General features: G+C 41.3%; 2 protein-coding genes across 3 annotated transcripts in view; one reads left to right on the top strand and one right to left on the bottom strand.

Moving 5' to 3' along the window:
• The window catches only part of LOC133842870 (lachesin), a 64,165-nt gene that overhangs the window by 16,228 nt on the left and 35,437 nt on the right, over nucleotides 1-12,500 (top strand). The window lies entirely within an intron of this gene.
• On the bottom strand, nucleotides 1,695-5,052 carry LOC133842652 (mucin-2). The gene is made up of 2 exons (XM_062275849.1): nucleotides 4,930-5,052; nucleotides 1,695-4,863 (listed from the first exon to the last, which is right to left on the bottom strand). Exons 1-2 carry the CDS (start codon nucleotides 4,934-4,936, stop codon nucleotides 1,871-1,873), a joined length of 3,000 nt encoding a protein of 999 aa, XP_062131833.1. The 5' UTR covers nucleotides 4,937-5,052; the 3' UTR covers nucleotides 1,695-1,870.

Genomic DNA, 12,500 nt, shown 5'->3' with positions numbered 1-12,500 from the left:
AAACATGGCAAAATTCTCGCGGGTGGTATAAAATACCGAGTACATTTTCCATAAATGGATGGAATTGCACATTAATATTTGCAGCAAAAGTTTCGTAAACTAAAGCGAAGAGAAGGAGGGCAAAAATACAGAATATATGCATATGAACATTTGTGCAGAGATGTGCTGCTAATTGTTAGTTACAACTGATAACTGTGAACTGTTAGTTGGCATCTGCTCGAAAAACTAAATATGAGGGCATTTTTCAACTGTCAACCTGACAAAATACTTTTCTCATTCTATTCTCTATATATTTCCACATTTGACTGCAAGTTAATTTTAAATGTTTTATTAAAAGTTTTCTCCTTCCTCAACCATATGTGATGGTTGTGATTAAGCATACGCCAAGTGTGACATTTATGAGTTTGGCTCGACGCCCAGAAAAACCTAGTAAAAACTTCAATGGGCAACAGTTTTGGCAGCATTTCAACGACTTGGCCGAGTGTCAACTAAAGCAATATAAATGTGCAACCAAATTGTTTTTTCATAGCCAACTTTGAAGCGATGCTTTTTTGAAATTGCCCATAGCCGAACGATTTATGGATACGAGGCAAATAAAGGAAGACAGCTCGCTGGTGTTGCTGTTGACTCTCCTACGTTTGCCACACTTAAGGATATCCAGTTGTCTCCAGAGACTGCGAACAAATCTCTTTCGAATCGCAATGCGTGTCTATCGTTTGAATTGCGACAAATGGAACGCATTAAGTTAACATTATTGCCAAACAATTTGCTCAGAATGTGTTTATTTCGCATCCTTGTTGTTGTCACATTGCTTTCGCCTGCTCGACACAACATTTTGTGTCGTTTGTTCGTGTTTTTTTTCCCTCTCACTTTCTCTGTGCCCCTAAACACAGTCGGCAACAACAACAACAAACAACACCCCTAACATAATTCCTTAGCCAATTGTGCCAACCCGAAATCTGATTAGGTTGTTGTCGGGTGTGAAGGGGGGATGAACAACTGGTGAAATCAAACAACGATAAATTGCTGAAACTTGTAAGCGATATTATCCCAAGTACGACTTCAATTTGCTTTCGTTGTTAGCCTGTTGCTGCTGCGAAATAGAGTCCTTGCTTGTTTGGGGTTTCATTTCTTTGTCGCGAGCCTCTTTTTCTTTCATTCTCTCCATTTCCCCCTAATGACAAACAGTTTGTGGCCAAATGGATTGCATGTTAAGTGGTAAATTATCTTTCCACTTTGCGCTGTTGCTTTGCAAAATAAAAGGGTTTGCTTGTAATTGATACCCATTTGAGCTACTTCCGAATCCTTATGAGTGCTATCACTAAATGGATTTGCATTTGTGCATTTAGTCGATTGATTTCAGGAGTTAAGTAGACAACACTTTTGAGCTTTGCTTTTATATTTGTTATATGCTTTCTTTGTAAACTAATTTAAGGAACTTGCTGAGTGCAGTTTAGAAATTTAGTTGGGTCAGTTTAGTAGCAGGAATCGACGCCTTCGGCGGTGCACTGCAGTTCCTGAGGATCGAATAGAGTTCCTTCGGCACAGACTACAGCATATGGTATGGGATAGTCACAGACCACATATCGGTTACAGTCATTGGGATAGGGTAGAAGTGTGCCTAGCGGAACGCCACAGCAAATGTTGGGTGTATCGGGATGTATTGTTGTCGTTGTTGAATCGGTTATTGTTGCTGTCGTGGATTCAGTTGTCGTAGTTGGTGTAGAAGCGGTTGTATCAGGCGATGTGTTGCAAGGTGTTTCTGTAGTCGTGGTGAATGGTGTAGTTGTGACAGTTGAGGTACTTTCTTCAGTTGTAGTTGAATCATCTACAGTAGTAGACTCCCGAAGTTGATGTAGAAGCGGTTGTATCAGGCGATGTGTTGCAAGGGGTTTCTGTAGTCGTGGTAAATGGTGTGGTTGAGGGCACAGGTGTCGTTGGTACTGGCGTCGATTTCGGGAGTACAGTTGGCTAGATCGGGAGACATGCATTCCAATTCCTCCGGACTAAATTCTAATCCCTCTGGACAATCGTAGCCAATGGGTATGGGTTCTTCACAAATAATATATTTGCCACAATTGTTAGGATAGGGGACGAGTGAACCAAGTGGCTTGCCACCACAAATACCGCTAGGTGACGGTGTCGTGGGTGTAACTTCAGTTGTTGTGGTGATTTCGGTTGTAGAAGTTTCGTCCGTAGTAGAAGTCTCTTGGGTTGTGGAAGTTTCGTCCGTAGTAGAAGTCTCCTGGGTTGTGGAAGTCTCTTCGGTAGTAGAAGTCTCCTGTGTTGTGGAAGTCTCCTCGGTAGTAGAAGTTTCCTGGGTTGTGGAAGTCTCCTGGGTTGTGGAAGTCTCCTGGGTTGTAGAAGTCTCCTGAGTAGTAGATGTCTCCGGAGTTGAAGACGTCTCCTGAGTGGTAGATGTCTCCTGAGTTGTGCTTGAAGTTGGCGTAGTTCCCGTTGAACCAGGCGTGCAGTTGGCCAGCGAGGCGTCCATGCATTTGCGTTCCTCGGCGCTAAACTCTTCGCCCTCGTCACAGTCAAAGGCCGAGGCAATGGGCCGATCACATTTGATATACTTCGAGCAATCATTGGGATAGGGAACAAGTTCTCCGTCAGCAGCATCGTCACATGGACCCTTTTGGGGTGGTGGACGTGTAACAGCGGTCGTGCTTTCAGGAGTGGTAGACTCGGGGGTGGTTGATGTGTAGTCCCAGCGACAAGCATCGTGCGGAACATCCGGACCGCAGGCGCCCACTATCGGATCGTAGTATTCGCCACAGTTACAGACATCCATCATGTAGATGTAATCGTCGACACAACGAATGAACCACTGACAGTTCTCCGGATAGGGGAATGTATCGCGCGTGCTGTTCGTACAGATGGTAGGCTCGGGAGGCGGTGTAGTGTTGCCCGGTGTGGCGGTGGTGGTGGTGCTGATGTCCTGGTCGCAATCACTGTCCTCCCATCGGACGCATTGTTGTCGCTCCAGGCTAAAGTAGAAGCCCTCGATGCAGTAGAAGGCAACGGGTATGGGTGACACGCAGACAATGTATTTGCTACAATCGTTGGGATAGGCAATCATTTCACCATCATTGCGACCCGCACAGATGCCAGTTGGTTCCACGGGTTTTGGGCTGCTGCTTGTCGTAGGCGTGACAGCTTCTGTTGTCGTCGTTGTTGGCGCCTGAGTGGTAGTCGTTGTAGTTGATGTTGTTGTTGCTGGCGTTGTGGTGGTCTCCTTCTCCTTGCAGGCTGTGGGGGACACGTTGGGACCACAGTTACCCGTTTTGGGATCATAATATCCACCAGCACAAGGTGCTATGTAGTACTTGTCATCGCCCAGACACAGTATATACTGGGTGCAATCCTCCTCATAGGGAAACGAAGTACCCACCTCCTGACCATCGCAGAGTTGCGCAGGTCCTGCAGTGGTTGTAGTGGCAGGCGTAGTCACAGTGGTGCTGGTGGTTGTGGTTGGTGTAGTTGTTGGCTCAGGTGTGGTCGTAGTTGGTGAGGTTGTGGTGCGATCACCATAGCAAAGCACATCGTCGGCATTGTCGCAGATGAGGAAATCGGGATTGAAGAGCATGCCATTGCTACACTCACCGAGTATCGCTTCATTGTCCTTGCACTGCACATACTGCGAGCAGTTGCTGGCAATGGGCAGGCGACTGTAGTCGGGCAAACCGTCGCAGATTTGGGGATCCACATAAGGTGGCAGCGGCGTGGTTGTTGTTGTTGTGATGGTTGTGGTGGATTCAGGTGTGCTGGTGGTGCTATCATTTGGCAGTTCTGTTGGCGGTGTCTCCGTTGTTCCGACGGTTGTTGGATAGGGCTCAGGGTTACACACCACCGAGTCAGGTGTGTCGCAGATGAATAGCATTGGGTTGAAGAGCTTGTCGGGTTTGCAGTAGGCTAAATTAGTGCAGCCATTGCGACAGCTGATGTAGGCGCTGCAGTCATAGGGATACTCGTAGAACCCATTGCCCAAATACCAACAGTAATCCTCGTCTATGCCCACAGGAGGTGGACCACACGTGCCATCGTCTTCAGTGGTTGTTGTTGGTTCATCTGTAGTTGTTGTTGGTTCAACTGTGGTTGTTTTTGGTTCATCTGTAGTTGTTGTGGATTCATCTGTAGTTGTTGTGGGTTCTACAGTTGTTGTCGAGGGCTCAACCGTAGTTGTTGATGGTTCGTCTGTTGTTGTTGGGGACTCTACAGTGGTTGACGTAGGCAACGGCAGCGGTTCACATTCCGCGGTATCTGGCGTATCGCAAATTTTCAGCACCGCATTAAAGACCTTATCGTAATCACAGTAGTTGAGCACGGGCCAGCCATGAGTGCAATTAATATAGGCATTGCAATCGTAGTCATATCGATGCACCGAACCGTCTGGGTAATCGCGGCAGAATGAATCGTCAATGCCAGGCGGTGCTGGTGGTGGATCCCAGCTAGAAGTTGGCCAATTCTCTTCAGTTGTAGTCCACACAGAAGATGTAGTGATCGGTAGAAAAGTTGTATTATCTGCAGGACTGCTCGAAGTCGGTAATGTAGTTGGCACAGGTGTCGTAAAGCTGTAGTAAATGCACTTCGTATCCTGAGGATAGTTACAGACTTGTGTGTCGTTGTCCCACCACAGTGTAGCGGGGCAAAGTTTGACCGTGGGATAAAGACAATTGCAGACGAGGAATAGACTGCAATTATCGGGATAGGGCACCTGGGCACCAAACGGTTTGTCCACGCACATCATCTGGTTCTCGTAGCGTTCCTCGTTGTCACATGTGGCAGCCCACAACTCGCTTTGCATTGCCACAGTAGTTGCCACGAGAAGCAACAGCAAAGGCATCCAGTCCCAGCCTTTGGCTAGAAATATGACAGATAACGTTTATGATATATGTAGGTGGCAATTAAAATTAATATTTCTCCTACCATTCATGATGAAAATTATTTTATTATTGGTTTCAAATCTGCTTCACTATTGAGTATTCCGCACTGTTTTAAGTTCTGATCGCTACTAAAGGGGCTGCGACTGGAACACTAGCTATAAGAAGCGGTGATTAGTTCGAAACTTGGCAATTTAAGTGATAAGATATTATGGCTATTATTATTATTATAGTCGAGTATCTATTAATTATTTAAATTGATAATGCCGGCACGAGTAAATGATGTATGATATGTTTGCATTCTTATCTAGTTGCTTCCATACGTTACTCGTATGTACGTTTGTTTCTTGTATTCTAAGAACGAAGGTTAATATATGAGCTAATTGTGGGTAAATAATACGTATTTGCACGAGTTCCTAACTCTTATCTATCTGGACAGCTTGTTTCCTTTAAAATCATCACACAAGATTGTAGTTTGATTCATCAGTTCTGCAAATATAGCTGCAGTTTCAATGAAAATTTGTTCAAACATTTTGAAGTAGGCAAAGTAATCTTTAAATTACGCATATTTCTAGGGAATCACACGATTGTTTGTTTGTGCATATTTCTGAAGAATTGCCAAAGATAGATTAAAGATGGCAGATATATAAATGCAGCGATAAGGAAATTGATATTGATGGATTATTTTGAAATTATTTCCGGTAACAAAAATTAGATTATTTTGATTTAAATACATATTAGCAAATTGGTTTATTTTAATACACCATAGAATTCATAGTTTTATATATATTTATATTACGCTCATGTGCAAACAAAATCTTCTAAACTAAATAAATAAATGTAAGAGCATAAATTACTTAAATTCTGAATATTTAAAAACACTTGAAAGATTAACATGATATTTTAAGACCTACCTTAAAGTAGACTTTAAAGATTGCATAGATTGTAATTTTACTGGCACTTTCGCATGTCGAATGTTGAAAGGTAAAAATGATTGTGTTTGACATGTGTGGAACGCTTATTGCTGTTGTTATTACACTTATTGCTGTTGTTGTTTGTTGTTTTAATGAGGCAACGTGACCTCTCAACGAGTCCTCAACTCGACTGCACTCGGTGAGAATTTATGTGCGCCATTCTAAGCTTAAATTACAGAAATAAAAAATGCGAACATAAACATAAATGAAGCCAGAAACTCTAACGCGCCGGCCATTAAAATAAAGCGACAAAACATGAGCAGTAAACAAAATTGGCACAAAACTCGCTAGCCAATAAAAGACTTTGCTTATTATATTTTCAAAAGCACGCGAAAAGAAAAGGAAGACTGAGGAAGGGAGGGGAAGAGAAAAGTGCAACTGCACTCCAAACGACAAATAACTTGAAAACATAAATCTATTTACCGAATTGCTTTCGACTTTCGAGAAAGTAGCCTTTTGTTGGAGCAACGCAAACGCTGCTCTCGAACTACGTGAAAAACATTAAAATAAATATGGTATTATTTTTTTTTTTTTTTTTTTGGCTACTGTTATAAGAAAAGCACAAATAAATAGTTTACTCAGGTGTTTCGACTGCAATTGAATTTTTGCTACTTCAATAGCATCGAATTCAACGAAATTCAATTTCAAATCGGAATGGAAAGTAAATAGTTTAAGCAGTTGAAAAAAGCTAATACTGTATTATAATGAAGTTTGTCGTAACTTCCTCAGATACGTTCTCTCTAATGGCTTTAATAGCCATCCAAGCAAATTGCTCGATGAGAGCCATTTTTCAGGTTGATCTGTTGGCCGCTGTCAAGCGTTTGATCTGCAACAGATTGAACTATCAATTATGGCCAGGCGGACGTGACTGTCTCAACATTGCCTGCCTGCCTGGGGGAGATGCTACTTTGGTAGCTGGAACGAACGTTTAGTTACAGCTGAGAACCTGTCGTGCTGCATCAAAAGAAAGGCGAACGTCTGAGCGAGCAAAGGTGTACGTGTCCTACATGTGCAGCAGCAGGAGTTGCCCTTTTGAGTTGCCTTTTGTTTTTACGTTGCTTTTGTTGTTTTTCGTGTGTGCTGCATGAAATTGACCTCGTCCTCCTCCTGGTTTGGTGCGTGTGTCGCTGAACGAGAATTGAACAAGCAGCCAGAGTAGAAGTAGCAAGAAAGTCCTCTTGTCCTTGGTTTGGTGTGTGTTTCACACGGCTTACGTGAGTGCTGGCTTGATTCATGGGAGTAAGGGAATGAGGGAGGCCAACCTAAGATGAAACGCCACAAATCAGGCTGCATACGCTGCTATCAAGAAATTACACTCAAAAAGTGTAGCAAAATCAAAGCTACATTCACTCAAAGTAAAGCAAACTCTAAAGTCAAAGACACAACCCCTCCATCAAACATACTACATACATACATAGGACATGTGCTACTTGCTTTGCCCTACCTGCATGTCGTTGTTGTTGTTTTGTCTTTTGCAATTTCTCTTAATTAAAATCCAATGAATCTCTGTTGGTGAATTTGCATTTTCACTAACCCGTCTTCTTCTGTCTGTATCTGTTATGCGATATCCATCTCCATTTCTTTTTTATTTCATTTCTTGTGTCTTTGCTCTTGTTGTTTGTGTTTTTGCTATCAGCTCTTTTTATAGCATACATTTTTCCAAAATTACAATATACGAGTGCAGCCTGTTTTCATAAGAGAGGTTTCATTCGGAACTGATTGCAGTAGAGTTTTGCTTCATTTAAATTATTCAGTTTTCTGACTTTTGTTCTTTATTTGTTTGCAATATATTTTAAATGCCAGAGATTGATGGTAATTTATCAGACATATTGATAGTCCAATTTTACATGCATACATACACCATTTATGAATAGTTAAGGTATTTCCATTCTTTACAGCAACAACAAAATTTTTTTCTTTGAATATTAATTTTCCTTTTATGGCTTGTGGCCATATCATACTATTTCAAGAGTCTTTTCACTTTTGTTTCACCATTTTATGTTTGTACACTCTATTAACTTTGATAATAACTGTAAAGTTATTGGATTAATGCAGGTATTTTTTAAATTAAAATAAATATTAACTATAACTCCTCGTTGTGTGAATAAGACCAAATAATCTATGTAGAAGGCAATGAAACTGATCTGCGTTGTGATCGTCCAAGATGTTAAGTATGTGCTAGACCCATTATATTATTAATATTAAGCTTGTGGAATTGACAGTAAGAGACAACTTCCCCGACCCGATATGTGTGAAAAGTGTTTAATAGGAATATTTTAATTTTTAGTACATAGATTAAGAAAAAATGTGATGGATCTATTAAAGTCAAAACTTGAGTGTTGTTTTTTTACTTGTTTTAAATATTTCTGGTATTCATTCATAACTATGTGAATAATGAAATCAAAGCTGCTGGAAAGGTTCTGATAAATAAATATCTTGCTAAGTTGTTTGTCAATTATAATTATCTTTTATAAAATCAGTTACAGACTAAGTAAAGCTTTTGTCTCTAAAGACTTCTCATTTATTCAGCTCTGCATCGTTTGCCTAGTGAAGAAGTTGACTAGAATTCCAAGTGCTAAAACTCTTATAAAAACGATGTTAAACTGTCCAATTGAACTCGATTCGAACAACTTGAAACTCATTTTAGAATATTTCGAAGTTTGCAACTGCGCCGACGCGCAAAACTCTTCTCTGAGAGTTTTTTCTGCTCTTTCAATTTAGTCGGCTTTTTTTTTCTTTTCGAAAGCCGAAACAGAGTTTTTAGTCGTGTTAGTTCGTGTGATTCGAGTGCGAAAGTAAACAGCGAAAGTGAAGACGAATTTGAGGACAGTTGCGTTTCAGCTGATGCCGAAAGCAAAAGCCTGCGGAAACGGCACGGAATACTGTGGCTCAAGGAATTTCCAAGCCAGAATTTTACGTAAATATGAGGGAATTACAGAGACAAGATATAGGCAAAGGAAGGAAGGTGGGAAAATTTCACAATAAATATTATCTAAATGGCAATAAGACAAGACGTTCGTTGTCTGTGCGACACGCTGACCCCAAATAGGGCACAGGAAAAACTTTGCATACATTTATATAGGTGTGAAAATCAACACAGCGCACAAACAAAATTGCTGCATTTCGTGTGGCAATGCAATTAAAAATGCCTTTGAACAAGAACAAATTAATTGCCAAAGGAAACAGTTGCCTCCCGTCTATGCTATTTTTTAATTGAGCTAAGGAGCATGGCGAGAGAGCAGAGAGTGCGCCCGGCAAAAGCAAACAAAAGCGTACAAAGCTGCACAACAAGGGGTAGCCTGAAGATTAGCCGCAAGTGAGTGAGACAGAAAGGGAAAAGTATAAAGATAGAGAGAGAGAGGGAGAGGAAGAGGGAGAGCAAAAGAAGTTTCAACATGCAAATGCAGTGATTTATGGCAGGCGGCTTCAACTGCCCGCAATGGCCCCAATGCCTGCCTGGCAGCCGTTATGCACTTGAGGCATTTGTTGCATGCAACAGCAGCAGTGGCAGTGGCAGTTACAGGCAGGCAGAAGGCAGCCTGGAGGTGTGGTTGTTGCAGGAAACGGCGTGTCGGATGTGCATTCTTTGGCCTGGCCCCGATGATTGCCAGGCTACTTTAGCAAGAACATAACAAAAAGCAGAACAGCGCACCGCATTTCCCTTACACTCTTTTGCTCTCCTTTATCTCTTATTAGTGAAGCGCTGGCAACACAACGAACGTAACTATCCGAGCTCTCAGTCATTCATCAGCGTTGGGAATGAAGAGCAAAAAAAAAGAAGAACCTCATGAAAAACATGCGCTGAAGTTTTCTTCTGCTGCACGTTGACAAAATTGCAAAATGGCAGCGCAGCGCCGCACAGCGAGTTGGAGTTCGACAGAGGGTCTGTTGGCAAAAAGGAAAAAGCCAAATGAAGCATTTGGAAAAACACACGGAAAACGCTGCAAACTGCGCTGTGGGAAATGTGTGAAATTTCCCAGCTGCAGTGCAAGACACAAAAAAAACGAAGTCTGAAATGAAAACGAGAAAACTGTTGAACAACTTTTCGGCGACATTGCTTAAAAATTTAAATTTTCATTTTCTGCAGCAAATTGGAGAAAAAGCCGAAAACGATGCCAGAGAACTTTTGTCGCGAGAATGGCAGCAAAAACTTTTTTTTCTCTTTTTGTTTCAACCACAAAGCGTCTACTTGTTGTCGTTGGTATTGTTGTTGCAGTTGCAGAGTTGCCGGCGTCGCCTTCAGTTTCAAGTGCGAATTGCATTCTGCTTTTGTCGCATTTGCGGTTGTGTTGAGGCAACTAAATTTTCTAGCAGACACCGACAGCCACCTGCTCAACAGCAGCAGCAGCAGGAAAAAACCTGGCTAACCCAAAAGAGCGTAGACCAGACTAACAGGAGGCAGGCAGCAGCCTGTAGGCAGCTTGTTACCAAGTGCACTTCAAGCCAACAAACCTCTCGTCTGTCCCCCTTTTAACCCGTAAACGAATTTTTCGGTTTGAATTTATGAGGGGAAACGAAATGAAGTGCACTTGACACTCTCCGCACTCTTTCGCTCTCTCTCTCTCCCTCTGTATCTCCTTTTCTTTGCCACTTCACATGGCACTTGACTCACTCGACGCGTCGCTGGGGTGGCGCCACAGCAATGTTGCAACACCACAACACACACAGCAGAGAGAGAGTGTCATTTGCAGTTTTTCGCCGTCTGCGTCTGTAAATGTTTTATTTGAGTATTATAACTTTGACTCTTTAGCAGCAGAAAATGTGTCAAAAGGGGTTGACGCAAAGCGTTGCAAGTTATGCTAAATAAACACTTTGATTTGTTGTCAATGCTTTGATAAGCGACAAGTGCACTATTCGATAACAAAGCCAATTATTTGATTAACTTTTGAGAGCATTGAGGTCAATGCTCCACAAAGCAGTTCAACTGTTTAAGCGCTACACGTATCGTTGCCTAATGCTTGTTAGCTTGTCCGCTTTGGGCCACAATTGAGGTTTTGCAGGAAATGCCCCGCATATGTCCCAACACTTGCCACAAAACCACGCCCCCTCCACTCCCAACACCCCGCCCGCTGCCTCCCACTGCTGTTGGCGTTGAACCATGATGAGTGCTGTTGTGGTTTGTTGGCACTTCTATTTAAACTTTTATTGCTGCTCAGTTTGCCAAAAAGGTCAGTCAAACACAAGTAAGAAAGTAACAGTGTGCTCGACCTTAAAATACCCGCTACTCATGTTTAATAAAACCATATTCCACAAATATACAAAACATATGCCAAAAATAATACTGAAATACCGAAGGTTATCTTTGGTATATCGATAGATTACTACATTTTAAATATACCATAGAGTACAAAATAACATACATATATCAGATTGTCAGCTAAAGCAACTAAACAATACAGATGACTCCTTATGCCAGTTACATACATACACAAAATTGTAATACCCTTTTATCCTAAGAGTAGAGGGTATAAACAGTTAGGGGTGTAGACTGGAGAGTGGTCAGCATAAGAGGAAGGAAAATAGTTCCCTTTTCCAAATCTTTAGGCATGCATATTAATGGTTTATGTTGTTGTGTAATATTACAACTTGATGGCTTTTCACTTTAATACCCTACAAAAAGAAATACATAGGTTAGTTATAAATGTATTTCTTTGTTGCACACTAAAAATATTTATTTGCTACCATTTTCATTTGCTCATTGCACTTCCGCTTTTACATTCAATAGTTTATTTAATTGTTATTTACTTTTTGCACTTGGAAAAAGTGAACGTTGCATGCGTAATATTTTAAATGTTTATTATGTTTGCCATGATATTTATCAAATATGTATATGTATGTGTGTGTGTGTGTATATATTTCGTCTTGTTTGCCAAGTCAATTAAAATCTGAACAACCATGTAAACAACATGGCAATGCCAACGACAACAGCAGCAATTAAAACAACAACAACAGCAACAAAAAATAAAAAAGACTCACGAATGTTGTTCCGCATATGTCACAGAAATCTATAAAATAATAAAAATGCTTTTTAATTAAACATTTATTTGCGTGCATTGAATTTTAATCAGATTCCATTTGGAGAACGGATATTTGTTTAACACGCCACGAGACAAAGAGCCCAAAAGAGAGTGGGATTAATGCATTTGTTATTGCCAATTGGTTGGTTGGGGAGACGCAAGTTTGTTGTAAGCCCGCTCGTAACCGAAATCAATTAAATGCGGAGTATTTTGTGCGAGATTTCCGTTTTGTTTAACGACTCACGCAACGGCAGGCAATTCGCAATTGAATTTGGCAAGGTGGCAGTTTTATGGCCAAGTTAATGCAACATTTTAATGACGCCACCACGGCGACTCCAAATGATATTTTACGAAAATTATAATTACAATTTAAATGCGCGTAAAAGTAGATATAAATTACAACAATGCATATAAAACTTATAAAATTTATAGCCGCCTCGCCTCGCCTCGCATCGCCATTAATGCATTAAATTTAACGCCATACTTTTGCCAATGCATTCCGAATTTAATTGATTTTAATAGGCCGCTTTCGACATTTGGTTGGTCAACGGGTTTTTGGTATCGCCATCGACACATCAGCATCAGGCGAATCGATTTCTGCATTGGATTCCCGCATTTTCAGCTGC

The sequence above is a fragment of the Drosophila sulfurigaster genome, chromosome 3, assembly GCF_023558435.1.
Source record: "Drosophila sulfurigaster albostrigata strain 15112-1811.04 chromosome 3, ASM2355843v2, whole genome shotgun sequence".
Taxonomy (NCBI): domain Eukaryota; kingdom Metazoa; phylum Arthropoda; class Insecta; order Diptera; family Drosophilidae; genus Drosophila; species Drosophila sulfurigaster.
This window is presented reverse-complemented; position numbering and strand designations above follow the sequence as displayed.